This window comes from Canis lupus, chromosome 22 (genome assembly GCF_011100685.1).
Source record: "Canis lupus familiaris isolate Mischka breed German Shepherd chromosome 22, alternate assembly UU_Cfam_GSD_1.0, whole genome shotgun sequence".
NCBI classification, from domain to species: Eukaryota; Metazoa; Chordata; class Mammalia; order Carnivora; family Canidae; genus Canis; species Canis lupus.
In genome coordinates, this window is record NC_049243.1 from 16440321 (window position 1) to 16458776 (window position 18456).

General features: G+C 32.7%; 1 protein-coding gene across 1 annotated transcript in view; it reads left to right on the forward strand.

The window, feature by feature from the left end:
* Positions 1-18456, forward strand: part of LOC119877415 (tudor domain-containing protein 3-like) — an 87634-nt gene that overhangs the window by 49020 nt on the left and 20158 nt on the right. Inside the window, exon 8 of the mRNA XM_038570171.1 lies at positions 2898-3023. Within this exon, the coding sequence (XP_038426099.1) occupies positions 2898-3023 (126 nt within the window). The remainder of the gene's footprint in view (positions 1-2897; positions 3024-18456) is intronic.

Here is an 18456-nt window from a genome sequence, read left to right on the forward strand (position 1 = left end):
ACCTCTTCAGTATTTCATCTGTGATGTCTGGTATCCTATAAAAAAAATTTGGAAGCATGGTTAAAAATAGAGAAAATGAGTGAGAAACAAATAAGCAACAGAGAATAATAACAGACCTATATGTATTCAGATGTTAGACTTAACAGACGAGTTCCTTAACAAATACTGAGTAAAACCATAATTGAGTAGCTGGTAAGTGTCAGGTACTTGGGATATATCAGATAATTCTGGATATGCTATTATCCTAATTTCTTCAAACACTTGATGAAATTATTAACAAAGTTTTACTTATAGGTGTAATTATCTCAAAAAGATCAATAATACCAAATTCATCTGTTGCCTTTTCTGAATATATTTAATATAATGTCATATAGTTTGTGAAAGAGAGTACCTAACAATTCCCAAAATGTTTTGAGCTTTTAGAGTATTCTTAGAATAATTGGATGATCTTCTAAGGTGACTCTTCTGACTTTAATTGAATGTGTACTTTCATTTTAGATTGAGGGACTGGGGGCTCTCTAAACATTGCACCATTAAACAAATAAACAATATTTACCCCCTGAAAGAGATAGGACTAGTTATCTTCTGAAAACACCTAATGTAAGATAGCTTTTAAAGGTTTGTCAAGAATAGTCAACTTTCCTATTTTTTAACCAGAGACCAACCAAGATAAAGATTTAGGAAAAACATGAGTTATAACTGTCGTTAAGACACTGTAATCTTAATTGCATTATAGTGCTGTTATGAAGATAATCAACTCATTAGAATAATCTAACATTTAAAAAATTCTTCACACTATCTTGCCTTTTCTCAACCTTTATTTCCATAGAAAGATTTGAGAATTTGGGAAAATTCTCCTTCTTTCTCTAGACTGCTATATTTAGTTCAGTTCTTTCTGCCCTCTCAACTGGAATACTATAACAGCCTCCAAAATGGTTTTCTTGCCTTAAACCTTATTCCTCTTAAATTTGTCATTGGGACTATTATTACTGATCCTGATCTTATACCATGTCATTCTTCCTAGTTAAAATCTTTCACTGTGGAACAAATACAGCCTGCAGCATGCATATAGAGCCTCTATCTTCTGTCACTTACCTTCTTGTCCTGTCTAATTTCCTATTGGTTGACCCTTCTCACATCATGCCATAATTATCTAAACTGTAGTTTTCTGCTCTCATCTCCATATTTTATGTCTCATTAACTTTCTGTGGAACACCCTCCTCAGTTTTTTTTACTTAGCTAAACCTTCTTCATCCTTGAAGACTGTATCCATTGTCATCTGTTCCAGCAAATTCTTCCCAAACTCCTGAGTCTTATTAAGTACCATATCACTGCACCATTAGTACAGTATACTCCACATTATATAAAAGTCATTTTTTTTTACACAGGCTGTTTTTTATTAGACTCTAAGCTTCTTAAAGGATGTCAACTTATTTATTTTCCGAGGCTATATTATGACTTTCATTTATTGAACTTATCAGAACTGATATAATTATCTGAGGAGCTTATAATTGAAGCATAGGTCCAGAAATTCTCACAGTAATTCACAGATCACTGAAGTGTAAGGCTAAGAAATAAAGGAGGAGGAGATAGATGTGAATGTATATCAAGAAGTCTAATACAAGAACCCCCCCACCCCCCTAAAAAAGGAAAGAAAAATTCCAGCATGGTGTCTCTGAATTTACCAGCATCCAGACCTAGGAAGAAAACACTATGGATTAACTTAATAACCTTTGTGATGTTACATATACTAGTTGATCAGTAAAAACAGATTTTTTTCTCCTACTATACTCAGGATAACATATTTTACAAGGTTATAGATAATAAGAATTCTTGTTACATTTAGCTTTTTCTGATTCTGGTGAGCTTATGAAGAGATACTCTTAGAGTAGATATTGTTGTAGTAAGAGCCTCCAGCTACCCTCATTTGAAGGAAGTATTCCTTAAGAATAAATAGTTTTCATTTTCATTTCATCTTCACTAAGCAACATTCAGACCTGTAATTTGGGTCCTGAATGGGTTGACATATAGTAGAGAAGTACTCCAAATAGTTAGTTGAGCTATTCCTAGTTACCTTAACAGAAAAAAAATTTAAGATTGTTATTGTTATGTAAATCAATTCCTTGTGTGTTTGTTAACGTGAATTAGTTCCCAGAGCCAAATTACACTAGGTAAACTGACAAAATAAAAGTGTCTGGTCTTGCCATGTCTCAAATCCTACAAGTCTTGAATATAACTAATGTGTTTATTCCTACTTCATGCCAGCTGCCCGTGGTGGCAGTCCCCTTCTTTGAGATTTATTTTTGTCATATATTTCTATTTGTTACATAGATTGCTCCATAGTTACATTTTCTGATTAGTAGGTAAGAATTGTGTAACTAATGTTCTCAAAGGGCTTCAGTGGCTAACTATAAGACATAACACTAGTTCTTTTTACACCCATTAATATGTGAATATTCTTCTCTACTGAGCTTCTTAGTTCTGTCCTGAAATCTTACTACTGCTCAGTGTTTGTCAGAACTCATATGGAGGTGAGAATTTCTCCCGTTTTTTTAGCCAATTTATGATTATCTAAAGGTAAGTTTTCTTTCTTAAAAATATTATTCCCTTAAAAATTTCCTTTGAAATATTGCATACTTGAAGTTACTAAGAGAGTAGATCTTAAGAGTTTTCAGCATAGAAAAAAAGTTTTGTAACTATGTGTGGTGATGAACATTAACTAAACTTACTGCAGTAATCATCTCACAATATATACATATCTCACTAAAAATTAATCTAAAAACTGAGCTTCCAAAAAAATGCACATTGTAACACTCTTGAGTATTTGTTTCTATCAAATACTGCCCTTTGTAGACAATGTCGATTGCCATGTTGAAAACTCCTTTTTGTCTCCTCAGTTTTACCGAGCAGAAGTTGAAGCTCTCCATTCTTCAGGTATGACAGCAGTTGTTAAATTCATTGACTATGGAAACTATGAAGAGGTGCTACTAAGCAACATCAGGCCCATTCAGACAGAGGCATGGGTACGTGATCCAAATTCTGTACGGAGGCATAAGTTATTTTGAAGAAAATACATAGCTCTAAATGATTAGTCATAGCAACACAAGATTTGCCAGTGTGAAAAAATATTTTGAATTTGCTTAAAACTGGCCACTTTTAAAGTAATATTCTAATTAATTACATTGAACTACAATAAAAATGAATGCGTTGGAATTAACTTTTCTTGTGTAATGCTTTGTTATATTTTGCTTTGGAAATAGGTGCCCTTATTTACGTTTGCAAGTTTTTATGCATATTTTGTTCTTTCCCAATTTGTTACTTTAAATTTGACTAAATTATGTCCAGCAGTTGTCAAATTCAAATCTCTGTTGGATATGTGTATATTCTTTACATATCAGATTAAGAAAAGAACTTTGAATTACATATGAAGTCATGCTGCATATATATATGTATGTATTAACTATAATATCTCTGTTTAACGATTATTTGATTTTGTTGCCAAATGTATGTCAAAGCTCTGTGATAATTTTGTTGATGTAATTTAGAACTATTGGTCTCATGGGAGTCCATTTTATAAAGGACTTAGGTAACTTTAGATACTCAGTTATATTTAGGGAAAAACAGGAGGGCAAGGTATATTAAAATTAGTTTCATATAGTTTTTTTATTTCCTTTCCTCAATTTATGATACCTGTTAATATACTTATCATTAGAAGTCTAATAGGTTTCTATTTCTCTAAAATAGCAAAATACACTCTAAAATTATGATAGCCTTATCATTGAAGTATACAGTGTTTTCTCATTTGCTAGCTTTAGTTTAGTTTTGGTCTTCTTACATATTTTTCTCTTACCACCTCAGTGTCATCTACCCCTCCATCACTCCTTTCCAAGAGAAATAAAATAACAACAAAAAGCCTAGTACCAGTAATTATGCGTTGGGCCATGGAACTTTACTCTTTACCATTTTATTCTAGAAAAACTATCATTTTCTAGATAATTTATCATTTCATATTTTATAGTATATTACTAATGGTTCATATGTTTAATTAAGAGCTCTTTTCCCTCACTCTCATTGGCCACTTTTTCTCCGAAAGACTGAAATACCATCAATATTTAGTTTATGTCTTCTTTTCTTGAAGAAATTTGATGTAACATATCTTTCCCCTTCTGACTTTCATGTGACTATATTTACATTCTCTTTTTTCCATTAATACATCTTAATCTTATTTTGATGGTAAAAGTAATTATTTTTAAGTCTGTATTTCTAGAAGATGAAGCCTAGTTTGCTGTTCATAATGTGCTCCCAAATGTGTTTAAACTATTACAGTCGAAGAGTCAAAATGGAATTTTTACCTTTATGTTTTTAAAATTTTTTAAGAGGATTTGATGAGATTGATTTTATTCTTTTCTCCCTAGAGAAAAATTTAGTTTCCTTATTTCACTTCTTTTCTACTTCCTTTTTCTGTTTCAGGGTGGCCATAACTGATGAGCACATTTGTCATTCCTCACTGTAGCTCTTTCATTCAAAGGTGTTTGGTACTGAGTGATCATTTTCTTTCTACAGTCAGTGACTTTTCCTTTCTTCCCCTTAATAGTCCTAATTGCTTTATCATTGATTTTAAGTCTATGTAAACTTAGCTGGACAATAGTTTTATCAGTTGTCACAGCCCATGTAGTGATTCTGAACCACAGCAATATTTTCATATTCTTTCTACCCATTTGTGAATATTCATCTATGCTTTATTCTATTTTTTTACTGATTTACTTTTTTGCAGTCAACGTAAAAAATTTTTATAAGATAATTGAAATATTTTACAGAAAGAAGCAGAATAGAATCATTAAATCTTTTGGTGATTCTGATATTTTTTTCTCCTGTGCTTGTTGATATTTTATGATTTTGCATTAATATAACAAATATTTTTGGATCATGAACATTGTTATTGGGGATGAGAGCATTCTTTCTTCTTTTTCTGCATGAATAATTGACTTAGTTTGTGGAAGCATCTCCTTGATATGCAAAAGCCACCAGCTTAACATACCTTCATTCATCTCCATTTTAAAAAAATGCATATGTACATATATACATAAAAAAGCCCCTGAAGAAAAAGAATGTATGCAGTTGTCAATACGTTTAATGTAGAGTTAGTGTTGAATTGTCTTGGCCTCTGAGAATATCCATGTTGAGGGTCTATGAGCACTTTCTCTTTTTGTAACTGGAATTGTGACAAATTTTAAATTAATCAAAAGCAAAATATTCACCAGATGAATAAGACGATAACTCTAATTGATAAGTCCCATTAGAAAAATTAAAGGGTTGCAAAGGTACAGTGAAGTTTTTAGAAGCCTTAGCACAGTTGTTCACTCACACCATGGATTGTGTCACTTTTAATTTTTAACTCTTGCACTATTTTTAATTGTGAAATTATATTGTATCTTTTATTAAGGTGTTTGTTATTGGTGTAAGGTTTTGGAAGAACTTCGTTTTCTTAAATGTAGCAATGATCACTCATTGAAGATTTTTCTAATAGTTTGCAGGAAAAACCACCCAAAAGCCTGCATATAAATCAAAAGCTTTTGTAGAAATCAGTTGCCTGTATGGTCTCTTAAAGGCATAAGGAGAAATCATTGAATAAAAAGCATGAAATATTAAAAGACACAGTGACTAAGTTAATAGTCTCTTGTATGGAAAATTAAAATAAAACCAACTTAATACTTTAAATCTAAAGGTTAATATTTTTCTTGTGAAGTTTAGGAATTATTTGCTCTGTAGACTAAATATCTATTTTGTCCTAGCTAGACTTCAGCTGGTTCTTTTAGCTGTCATTAAATATTCTCTCTTAATTTTAGTGACTTTATTATGGTGAACTCTCCAACTATCACACATAGTATGGGGTTCATAACTTACTCTTAACTGGATAAACGCTCTCACTGTTTCCCGCAATGTTCTTTAAACATTATACGATTTTCCTTATTTTTCCAAAGTAAATGAAGCATTAGGGAGTCTCATATTATTTGTAAAATTATATAGGAAGAAAAGTGTAACATTATCTTATATTTCTGATGACTGTATGAGAAAACATTGGGGGGCAGAGAAAACTGCTTTTTGTGTTTCCTGCAGGCCCTTTCCAAATTGGTTCCTTTTAACTCTAAAACTAATACCGGGAAACCAGTAAAAAGATGCCACAGGCAATTTGGAGTTACTGTAAAATACCCTGGCACTGCTGCTTAGACAAACCTTTTGTGTTTTTAAAGTGTAGTTGCTTTTGAATTGCTTTCCTAAGCCTGGAGAGACACTTGTCAAGTCTTGATTTTCCAAGTATTTTTATGACCTGGATTCTATGGAGGCTTTTATATCCAAGAAATGTTTTAGAACTTGGTGGTTTCTAAACCTTTTTTTATAAATTCATAGTACTTCTTAATATCAGGAAAAGAGCTTGTTCAGCTGTTGTTCCAATGAAATTAATTGTAATTATGTAGATAATGTTTAGTTCTAAGGCCTTAACATACACACCATCTTGGGCATTGATTCTGGACAGATGGATTGTTATTACCTTTTAAATAATCATCCTGTTTTAAATATTTTTCTGTATTCATCTACTCAGCAAATATTCATTGTACATCTATTAGGTGCCAGGCACTATTCTAGGTGAAGGGTATATGTTAATGCATAAAACACACAAAAATCCCTGCATACTGCATAAATTTAGAAGAAAGTTACAGGTCCAGTTATGTGAAACAAACTAAAATATCTCACGAGGGTCTTTATTCTTTCTTCTTGAAGCTTTAAGATAAAATACAAGTGGAAAAAGTCTTTTTTACTGAAGTTGTAATTTAAATAATGTTTAGGTCTTTATTTTATTCCACCTTAGTTTGAAGATGAAATTAATGTGGAAGGAAAAGCTATGACCTAATGAATTTTATCTATTTTTAAAGTTCTTATCTATTTATCTATTTTAAAAGTAAAATTTATTTTTTGGTTCTTTTTTAAATAATTATGATATATATTTTTTCAGGTTTTGTATACTTTACAAAAAGAACTATCTCAAGTTTTACTTTCGAAGTAACTTTGCACAAATATTTTATAATGACATCCTGGGATACACATTTGAAAGTTATCTTTTTAAATTCAAATGATGTTCACAAAAAACTATAAATTATTCTACCACTAATAAAAATATTAAAAAGAAACATATAACCAAAAAACTCTAACCTATTTAATGAGGAAGGAGATTGAGAGGATACATAAATTAATGAGTTAAAATAGATCCTAAACGTATTAGAACAAGGTCATGTTAGTAATTTTAATGATGTAGTGATAAAGTTAGGCTATAACTAGTTTGTATTTGATATCAAAAGATCATAATAGATATTAAAAAGAGGACAATTGTTATAGAAATCATTAACTTCAAAGGAAAATTAGAATTATGTAACAGTGAAGTTCTGCCAATTAGTATCTAATAAAAAGTACAAGCCCATATTTGATCATAGTCCAGAGATTTTTCATTCTTGCTGATAAATTCTTAAATAAATTAATGGGTATAATTTACCATACTTAAATTTCTGCACTAAAAGTACAAGTTGATCAAGGTCACTGAAAGACTGAAATATATTTTCTTCCACCATACATATTTCCAGAAACTTTCCTTCAAACATTGTCATATGGGCAGTGCTCATGTTGTTCTGTTTTGTTGCAGTATTAACAGAATTAAGCAGATAAAACTGTACAGCTGGCTTGGCTCCATTTAAGAACATAATTTTCAAATCACAGGTGGTGGAATTTGGGGATTCCATGCAACATCTTCAAGCTTCACTTTAATGAAGCTTGGTTGTATTTGATATTCTTTATTTCTTCATCAATTACCCAGCCTTTCACAAGTCCCATCAAAGGTTGTAGAATATACAGAAGGATTTTACTGGAGATATGAAAGCTGCTCACATAGAGGGAGAGATTATTCATTCATAAATGCATGCCATATGCATGGATATGTCAATTTAATACTGTTGGTATCTACCCTTTGAAGCCCATATTTCGTTTGTGATAGCCAAACCTGACAGATTATTATGAAAATACTGACATCTAGTTTTGACCCTGCTATATTATTCAAAAGAGACATTTTATTTCACTACGTAAATTAATAGTAAAAGAATAATATGCTAGATAATAATTTTAAGAACCTGTACAAAAAGTATTGTTTGAATTTTGCTGTTTGATAATATATTGTAATCTACTCAAAGGAACTATATATAAAAACATCTTTAAAAGGTTTCTGGGTAATCTGAGTTGTTCTTTATTGAGCAGTGAATGTACAGATTATATTATTATTTCATGTTACTTTTTCTGAAGATGAAATAACTTCTGAAGCAAAGCAACATGTCAGGGTATTACCTAAGATGCTTTCTGTTTTTTTACAGTTAGAATAGACATACTACTCAGATTTGCTTCTAACTTTAATTACAATTCATAAAATAATTCAAGCCTTAAATTATTTGAATATCAACATTAAGAATCAAGTTGAAAAATCTGCAGCATTTTCTTTTTGTATAAATGAATACTAATAGATATTATGTTAATCATTTATCTTCTAAGTCTCACCTTTATTAATAGCAACCTAAAGTGTGGAGCCCTGAATTATGATGTTGGTTAATTGGGAATTAAATTATGATGCTTTAGGTTTATGCTGAATATTACATGATTTACTTTTTCCTTCAAAGTAGTCTTAAGGAGGCATCATGAGTGAGGCCTGCAAATGAAGGGTGCTGGGATTGTCAGGTGAACTTATTTTTCCCTTTGACTTTTTTGATTCAGTAGGCTCAAGCCTTGTTTTCTTTTAAAAGTAAATTTTTGTTTTTTTCATTTATTTTACTTACCAGGACTTTTAAAACTGCAATTCAGACTGCACTGAATTTTACCATTCTTTTACAATACAAGACTTGCTAATATACTCACTGCACAGGGAAGTAAAGTAATAAAATAAATGAATCTGAGGAATATTTTTGTTTTGTTTTATTTCTCTGTTCCCAAAGATCTTACTCTTGTATTGGACATGTGCCTTGACTAGACACTCATATTCAGTATATTTTAAAGACTGTTATAAATCTGAAGACGCATCCTTGAATTAAAAAGATACACATAGTTCTATTTTAGTTTCTAGTAAATTTCTGACCCTCTTCCATCTGCATCTAAAAAAGCAGAAAAATAATGTTGCTCATTGCACCATAGACTTTATTTGCTTTCAGATGGAGCCCCCACAGCACATTTTTCCTCCTTCGAAGTCAGTGCTTGTGATCCTTGATGGTGATGGGCTATGAGGGGATTTAGGATATATATTTGATGGCATACTATATATAGTCAGTTGTGAGTTGTCCATTCTCTTTTTTAATTTTACATGGTTCTCTTGTTTGTTAGTCATCTCTCTCTGTTATCACTCTATTTCCAAAACAGCTTTGTATCCACCTGGCTTTTTTTTCTTTTTGGTACCTTCAGAAGATATTATCTCTTGATGTACATGGACTACCCTTCCTACTGATCTTAATTTTCTGAACTTTATTAGACCTGGACTGCTTACTCTAGAATCATGAGCAATAGGTTTCACTATCACATCTCTAGGAAAGAGTGGAGTTGATATGTCTCCTTGTGAGAAATACTCTGTGTTATAGAGCTTCCAAATCCATTAAACTTGGGAACTACTAGCAAGAGTTTTACACGTTGGCTTGAAATAACTCCCCTAGCACCTGTCATTGACTGAAAGCTCCATTCAGAAGGGAAAGGAAATACTACAACAGTGAGTACATTTTGTTTGCCTTAAAAAAGAAAATCCATGTAGTTTATTAAGAGTAAACATAACTGAAGAGGCTCTAATTAAGCATCTTAGACCACCATAAGAATACAAAAATCATTAATTTTTTTGTGCATACTTTTTAATGCCTGGTCCATCTAGCTCAGAGTTTTCTGAAGTGTGTTCTGAGAACATTAGTTATGTTCTCGGATTAAGTAAATTTGGAAAATGCTGGCTTAAAAAAAAACAAGTGCACTTTTTTATTATGGGACTTCTCAAGACTAAGTATTTTATTTTATTTTATTATGTTTTTCTCTATCTTTTTGGGTTCTTCTGTAATTTCCTTCGATAGTGATTTATAGTTATCCTGCAACCTTGCTGAAATCACTTATTAGATCTATAGCTTATGTTCATTTGCTTTGAGTGCTTTTATTTTTGATTATTTTTATTTAGAAATTGCTATTGAACATTCACATCAGTGATACGTATTTTAATCTGTAAGAGAGAGAAGTAGTGTATATTGCTTCACAAACGTATTTGCTCATGGAATTCTTTTTTTTTTTTTTTTTTTTTTGCCTATTATAGAAAGCCTATAGGATATATTCTGGAAAAGATCTTAGCTGTCTTGTCACCTTCTTTCTAGTTTTCAAATTTTCCAGCTTTAAGATAGGATGAAGATTTATCTTTAATTAATGGTTTTAGCTGTTCTAAACTTCTTATTTATAACATAATATTCTATTTTTATGCTACAAATAGAGACTAAATATATAAAAGACAGTTTGTCCTCAAACACATTCTAAGATTCTTAACCTTTCTTTGAATAGAGGACAGAATATGTTCCTGAAATTTTATGTCCCTTCTAAGTACTTATGCCATTAGTAACAGTATTTTATTACATAAAAATAAAATTAAGATCTTATCTTACATAGAATTATACATAACTCACTGGTTTTTAAATTTTATTTTAACTTAACTCTAATTCTGAAAACTTCTATGCATTAACTTTTAGAAATTGTCATTTGTGAAGACTACCATCATAGCTTTTATAATATTACTGTCTTTGTAATTCTCACCTAATAACCCACATGATCTTTACATGTTCCAACAGTAAGGTATTTTCACCATTTATTTGGATTTTTATTTGTTATTTTGCAATAAACTAGTCTAAGGCAAAATGTGAAATCCCTTTTTTTGTTAAGATGACATTTCAAAAGAAAGTTTCAAAGCAAGTTAATTCCATTGGATAAGTGAACATTTTTAAGTGATGGAGAATCTGAAAGACCAAAAATTCAGTTTTGTTTCAACATTTATAATGCTCTTTTACTAATACGTTGTTGTGTTCTAAAGCTCTTGAATAATATTGTTTTAATTAGTTAAAAGCTTGTTAAAGCCTCCTGGAAAATAAGTAAGCTCTTATACTTAACTGCTCTTGATCCCCTGTTCTTGTTTTCCTGGTAACAGCAGTTAAGTGAGATGAATTGATAATCTTGGATATAATTCCAGAGCTCACTTGAGTGATCTGGAGGGGGAAAAATTCTTATTTTAAGAAACCTGCCCTTTCCAGGCACTTATAATTATAAACAAGGGCAGAATTTATGGCTGGATAATAGTTAGTGAGAGTGCATAGGAACTCTATAAATAAGATGTATATATATATATATACTGTAAGTACTAGCTCTTTTAGAGCTTGAGGGGATTAGAATTTTAAGTGAGCACATGAACTGGCTTGATAACTAGAACAGGGGAAGGAGGTCAGAAATTATGTGTTGAATGATTTATGTAGTTCTGGTAGTCACCTTTATTACTGAAGAGTCCTTTGTCAGAAATCAAGCCCAAGCATAACAGTTTTAAATAGGATAGTTTTTCAATAAATATTCTTCAAATGCTTTTTGTAGCAAAGCTACTTTAGAAAATAGATTGTCCTATATACCCAAGGGATTAAAAGAATATAAGAGAAGCCGAAGATATATTTCTTTCCTTCCAGAAGCCACTTAATAAATATTAATAAGGCCTCCATCAGACTGAGATGGTTCAAGTCTGGGAACCGTTGTTGGTGTGGTTCTTGATTACAATTTTGTTATGCATGGTAAACAAAGGCCAGCAATGAAGGAAGGAAGTGGGGAAGTCTGATGTTGACTTTTCAAAACCAGTGGTAACTTTTTAATGACCTTTTATTGGCATTTTTAGCTTGCCTGAAATATGCTCATTTTTCCCCAGGGCATGTGATTAAGAAATTAGGGTAAGCCCTCTTGGTCCTGCTCAACCAAGAACTTACTATACAAAGTAAGATATTAGAAGTCAGTTTAATTCTGTTTCTATATGATTCAAATTTTAAAATTTGTGGGCTCGTGTTCCTTTTTTTAATGTCGGCAACCATTTTTGGTACGATTGAATGAATGATTTAGGAGAATATAATAATAATTTTATCTTGAAAAGACTTATGTAAATAAGGCTGAAAATAACATGGAGAAAAGTACACTAATTTTTTGTTTATCTCATAAAGTGATCAGATAATGTAAGTCTTATTATCATTGGGAATTTCTGAATTTGACCATGAGTGGATAAAACAATGTTAGACAATTAGATTTTTACAATATGAAATTGAAGTCTTAAAGCAAAGGGAAAAGGGAGCCATATCAAAAGCTTGAGAGTATTAGTACTTACTTGAAGTTTTTTGTTTATTCTAGGTAAATATTTTTTTCTCTTCTTTTGTTCCCCTTCTCTCCTTTTCCTCTCCCTCCTTATCCAGATTCCTCCTCCTTGTTCTCTTCCTCTTTTGTTTTTATCTGAATATTTGCCTTTTATTCATCTTAAAGGTTTCACATAACTTTTAACTATTAGGTTGGATTTGTTCCACCTCAGACAGGATTAATCCTCAAATGAAGTCTGGTTAAATAGAGCATCTTTTCAAGTTCAGAAAGCCTCTAAAAGATTTGTGCACAAATAAATTGGTTTTCCTGATTGATCTTTCATATCCCTGATTATAATTGATGCTTACTTAACACCTAGCCCTACTGATAGTAGTTCTCATAAACACAAAGACTGTTAGAGACTGAGATGTACTGGAGCTGAGTACAGAAAGATCTAGAAATGGTGAAAAGTTGATTATATGCCCATTTGATTTAAATTGTATCCTTGCATTTTTAGGAAATAGGCGAAGAAGAGAAAAATTTCTCACTAAATGTGTTTAAAAGTTATTAGAAACATAAGTAATTGAGATGAGAAATTAAAATATATAATTCCCTAAGAAACTCTTCAAGAAACTGGAGACTGGAAACTCTAAATTTTGTCATAGAAAATTAATTATAAAAGGCTACATTAAAAACATTTTAGATATAATTTAGAAATGAACATAAGATTTACATCTCAAGAAGATACATTTTCCTAATAATTTGTTGAAAATGCTTAAAATTGGCTATAAAAAGACTGAATATTCTGTCCATTCTAATGATTATAATGGCTTTAGTGAAAATAATCACTGAGGGAAAATCATTAAGTTAGAAAAAAACACCCATACAGTAGGTTAAATGTAGAATTGATATCTTGGTTCTTAAGTATTTTTTAAAATAGTTTTTATAACGGTATAGTTTAAAAGGTTTGACTGAAACTGCTACACAAAAAATTTCAAACAAACTGCTTTAAATAATTTCAATTATAGAAATAAGTTTTACTTTCTGAAGTGAGATTTACTACACTTTGAAATTCCAGGAAATTTCACATCAGTGGCAAAGTACTGCCAAAGTTGCTTCTGACATCGTTTACTACTTATTGCCATTTTTAAGTCCAAGGCTGAGACACATTTTCAGATTCTGTGTGCTGCATCCCAAGGGAATTGATGGAAAAGGGTCACTGCAACAGTTAAATGTCTGCTCTGCTTGGCCTTTAAAAGAAGGGGAGAGGGCAAGGCTGGTCTTGGGCAAATTACTTCCACCTCCCTTTTTGCCCCTGCTTCAGCTCCAGGGGAGCTGGAAATGCACAGGAGGAATCAGAAGACCTGGGTCGAGTCCCGGCTCTACCACTTACTACCTATGTGACTTTGGGTAAGTTACTTACTATCTCTGGGTCTCAGTTTCAGTACAGGGTTGCTGTGAGGATTAAGTAATATGATCAATGGAAATGTGCTTTGTAAACTCGCAAGGTGTATAGAAACATACATTTTTATTAAAAGCTTGGCCTTCTTCCCTATTCTTGTATAGTATAGTGTCCTCAGCTATATTGTTTTTAAAGCAACTCAAAATGACTTAATTCCTTTTGCTTGTCCTTATGTCATCCCCATATTAGAATTTCTTATTCCTATCTTCTGCATGCTTCAGAGTTAAGTGTTCTAAGAATATAAAACCAGTCTAGTTAAATTAATTTCGCAGTGAAGTGTGGATTACTGCTACCCCCTCTTACCCTTCACATGCCAACCTTTCTCCTTTAATCTTCTCAGAATTATGTGTTTAGAAATGTCAAGAAATCTAATGCATGGACGTTCAGACAGAGTTGAGAAGAAAGGTTTTTGGCGGAGGGAGGTCCTTTAAATCCTGTATCCAGATCATTCCTGCATGAGTTAATAAGGTTGACTGGGAAAATGGGAATATGATTGTGCCTCTAGTCCTTTTTTTTCCTCTGTGGGAAAGAAGATGGAAATAGTTCAGAATTTAAAAGTTCTTCAGGTGTCTCTCTGAAAACCAAGATCCTTAGCTTGAGAAATAATCATAGAGAGACGAAACAAGGGATTTAATAGGCATTTCTTTGGCCAGTCTTTGAGTTATATCTGACGAGGCCATCTTTGCTTCCCACCAAAGTAAGTTCTAGCCCACCTTCAGCCAAACTACATTTATAATGCCTGTAATCTTTATTGGGTGCTTGGTTTATGGAGGCTATGTGGAGCTAAGGAAGAAAGAGAACTTGCGTTCTGGATCACATCTGGTTCCAGATCAAAGGCTCTTTGAGGGCATAAAAAAGACCTTATATATCTACTTGGTCCAGCCCTCCTCATAATCTAAGAATGCTTGATCTGGCTATGTGTAAATAATAGTAATAATAGCCGTGAACTGCTTGCCATTAATGCCTAATTATCATGGAGCACAATAACAGTTAATCATGCCATGATTAGATTAACTTACAGATTTTATTTATTTTATTTTATTTTATTATTTTATTTTTACAGCCTTGAACCGTTGACTTACGCTCAATATGGTTTCTTGCTGAAGTAGCAGTGTCATCTTTCATTACTAAAAATGAGAGAGAAATATTGAACTCTAGTAGTATTCAAATACAAATTGAAACAATTAAGTGCAGTGTTAAATGTAGAAGTTAATGGGAAAAAACTTAGATAATGCTCATGCTGGCAAAGGTGCAGGGATGTGAGTACTCATACTTTGATGATGGCAGTGTAAATTGATGTGGCCCTTCTAATTTTACTAACCTTAAAAGTGTTCATACCCTTTAAATCAATAATCCAACAGTTAATCTCTTCTAGGGAAAGAACAAAGGAAATAAGCTAATTTCTGAGAGATGATTGGAGCATTGTGATAATAGTAAAAACTAGAAGTTACCTAAATGCCTAATAATAAGAGAATGTTAAAATAAGTGATCTCCCAACTCCTAGATGAAGTATTTAACAGCTGTGTTGAAAAATCATTATGAAGGCTGTAATATCATGGGAAATACTTATGATGACTGAATGAAAGTAATGTATAGATTTGAATGAGAATATACTGAGTGGTTTAGCGTAGTAGAATTATGTACACTCTTAAGTATGTGCATACATACTTTTTTTCGATTTTATAAACTCTAATTTTGTATCACATTTTTAACTTGAAAAAGTAAAAGCAAGCAAAATAAAATAGTAAGAGGAAAGTTGTTCATAACTCAGGAATTTTAGTCTTTAAAAAAACCTCAAAATTTGCAAAAAGATATCAAAATATGGGAGGAGAAAGATGAGATAAAACATCACCTTTCAATTTTAATTTTGCCTTTTCCTTCAATGAAGGTAACAGCAACATGATTATGGTTTTTCATGATAAAATACCATGAGCCTTAAACTTGTTCCTGTCTATCATTAGTAAATGAAATACCCCCACAACTAAACAGAGTTACCTATACAAAGTCTTATCACCTGCTCTCACTCTATCCATACAACCTATTTCCCATTTCCTTGCAATATTCTCCCTTAGTTATACTGTTCCCAAAATGCTTACACATCTTCAGAATCTAGTCTTTTCCAAGTGCTTTCATATGCAGAGCAAAATAAATTTTTCCTATGAAATGTTTCTTTAATCTGTACTTACCATTCATGGTTTCAAAAATATGTTACTATATAGTTATATTTTGTTTGGCTCTTCATCCCTTTTTAGTATTTGATATATTTTTAAAATATTAAATATAAAGTGAAATTTTATATTTGAGGTTTTCCTATTATCATTTCAAGTATGTATCAGTCTATTCCAAAAATCCTTTTTTGAGCACTTACTATGTAGCTTTATCTCTCCACCCAGAACAGTGCTGGACACATTTCCTTATAATGATTATGTGCTAGAAAATGGAAATGCATAGATGAGCAATCTCTGCTCTCAAGGAGTCACAGACTAGCAGAGGAGCCCAGCAAGTAAACCAACATCTCTTTATCATGAACAGAGCACAGAATACCTAACTGAGTCAGGAACTGGCTCATGGAAGAATCAGTATCTTCTCTGACCATCCTATTCTAAAGCAGCAGTGAGCCATCACACAAACTCTCTATCCCCTTTGCCCTGCTTTATTTTCTGCATATCTTGCTCCTGCCTCCAACTCCTAAGTGAAATCAGTGTGAGAACAGAACTCTGTCTCAGCTAATACTTGGGCGTTCAGAACAGCACTGAAAAATAAGGCACCCTCAATTAAATATTTGTTAAATCTGGATGACTGAAGTTTAATGTGAGTCTTGAAAGTCTGGAAGCGCAGTTAGTTAGGACTTAGGTTTGGGGGAAAAGGGAGGAAAGAGAGAAGTCAGGGAAATTCTAGAGGGCATGGTAGAACGAGGTATATTTGGCAACAGTATAGATGGGTGTAGTAAATGTCAATAGATGAGGCTGCATAGGCAGGTGGGGTCAAAGTGTGGAGAGGAAGGTGGGTTATGCTAAGAAGTTTGAATTTCATCCCTTACAATAGGGATGAAAAGACTGAAACACTGTGTGCACTAGAATGTCACGATGTGATCTTTGCTTTAAGAGATAATTGCCCTAGTGGCTCAGTCGGTTAAGCATCTGCCTTCAGCTCAGGTCATGATCTCCGGGTCCTGGGATCAAGCCCCTTGTCAGACTTCCCCCCCACCCCTCCCCTCTCAAATAAATAAAATCTTTTAGAAAGAGAGAGATTATTGCCCTAGTATAGAAAATGGGTTTCAGAAAGCAGAGAGCATGTAGACCAGGTATAAGAGTTAAGGCAAGTGGTAAGGATGTTGGAGTCATCAGAGTTTAGGCAAAGGTAAAGAGTATATAGATGAGCCTGCCTAGAGCAAGTGTGCAAAAAGAGAAAGCCAAGGAATGGGATCAGACTTTGGGGGAATTTCACAGTTAAGGGGTGGGAAGGGGCACTGAGAAGCTGTAGCCAGAGAGGACAGCAGGTATGGGTGCTGAATCCATATCTAATGCTGGAAACATCAAGAAAGATAAGAACTGAAAAGTACCTGTTGGGTTTGGCAATCAATAGGTGATTGGCAACTATAGAATGAATGCATTTCCAGTGGAATGCTGGAAATGTGTATCGCAACTTATGGTTTCTTGGGAAATAAGAAAATGAAGTGTAGGCTACTTTTAAGATCTTGGTTGTGAAGACGAAAAGTATAGAGGATGAAAATAAAGAGTAAAAGAACTCAGGGTAAAAACTCAAGCCTATTTACGTCAAAGGCATAGTGAAGCAAAGAGAGGAGAGGTTGTGAAAATAGGAGTAAAGATTTTTAAAAAACCCAGGCCATGATAAGAAAGTGGGGCACAGTCACATGTGACTTTGAGTATGTGAGGAACACTAGCAAGAGGAGGAGAAAGAAGTAAACATAGGTGTGGTGAGGTTAAATTGTTGGGTTTCAGGGAAGGAAGCTAAATAATTCTAATGAACCCTTTTTTTCTGTGAAGTAAAAGCAGGTCATCAGTTGAAAGTAAATGAGGTCAAGAATAGGAGAGGAATTTTGAAGAGAAAAGTAAGGATTTAGGAAATGCCCAGGAACATGGCAGATGGAATTGACCAAGAATGTATTTTTCACAGCAAAAGTTTTCAACCCTTAGTAGAAATCATGTGGAAAACATACTGTGAGAATTCATTCTCAGTTTCAAGTCTTTTAGTAGCTACAAAAAAGTTTAAATGAATGTACAAATGGGAAGAATTTTCCGTGTTTATTAAACAGAAACTAATAGTTAACCCCTAGCCAGTCTTCAGTAGAGGGCCTCACTAGCAACCTGATATTTGAAAGTCTACATAATGACTATATTATTGCCCTACAGCTTCAGCAAAATTCAGTCCCGGAAAATGTTCTGTGAGGGTGGGCACTTATGCCTAAACCATTAACATTAATATAATCCTAGGAATATTACCAAAGTTTGGGAGCTTCTTGACAACTTCATACCAGGTACTGAGTGATATAGTAGATAGATAGAAATGTTAATTAGGTACTTGAACATTCTAAGACCCATTGTGTGTGTGTGTGTGTGTGTGTGTGT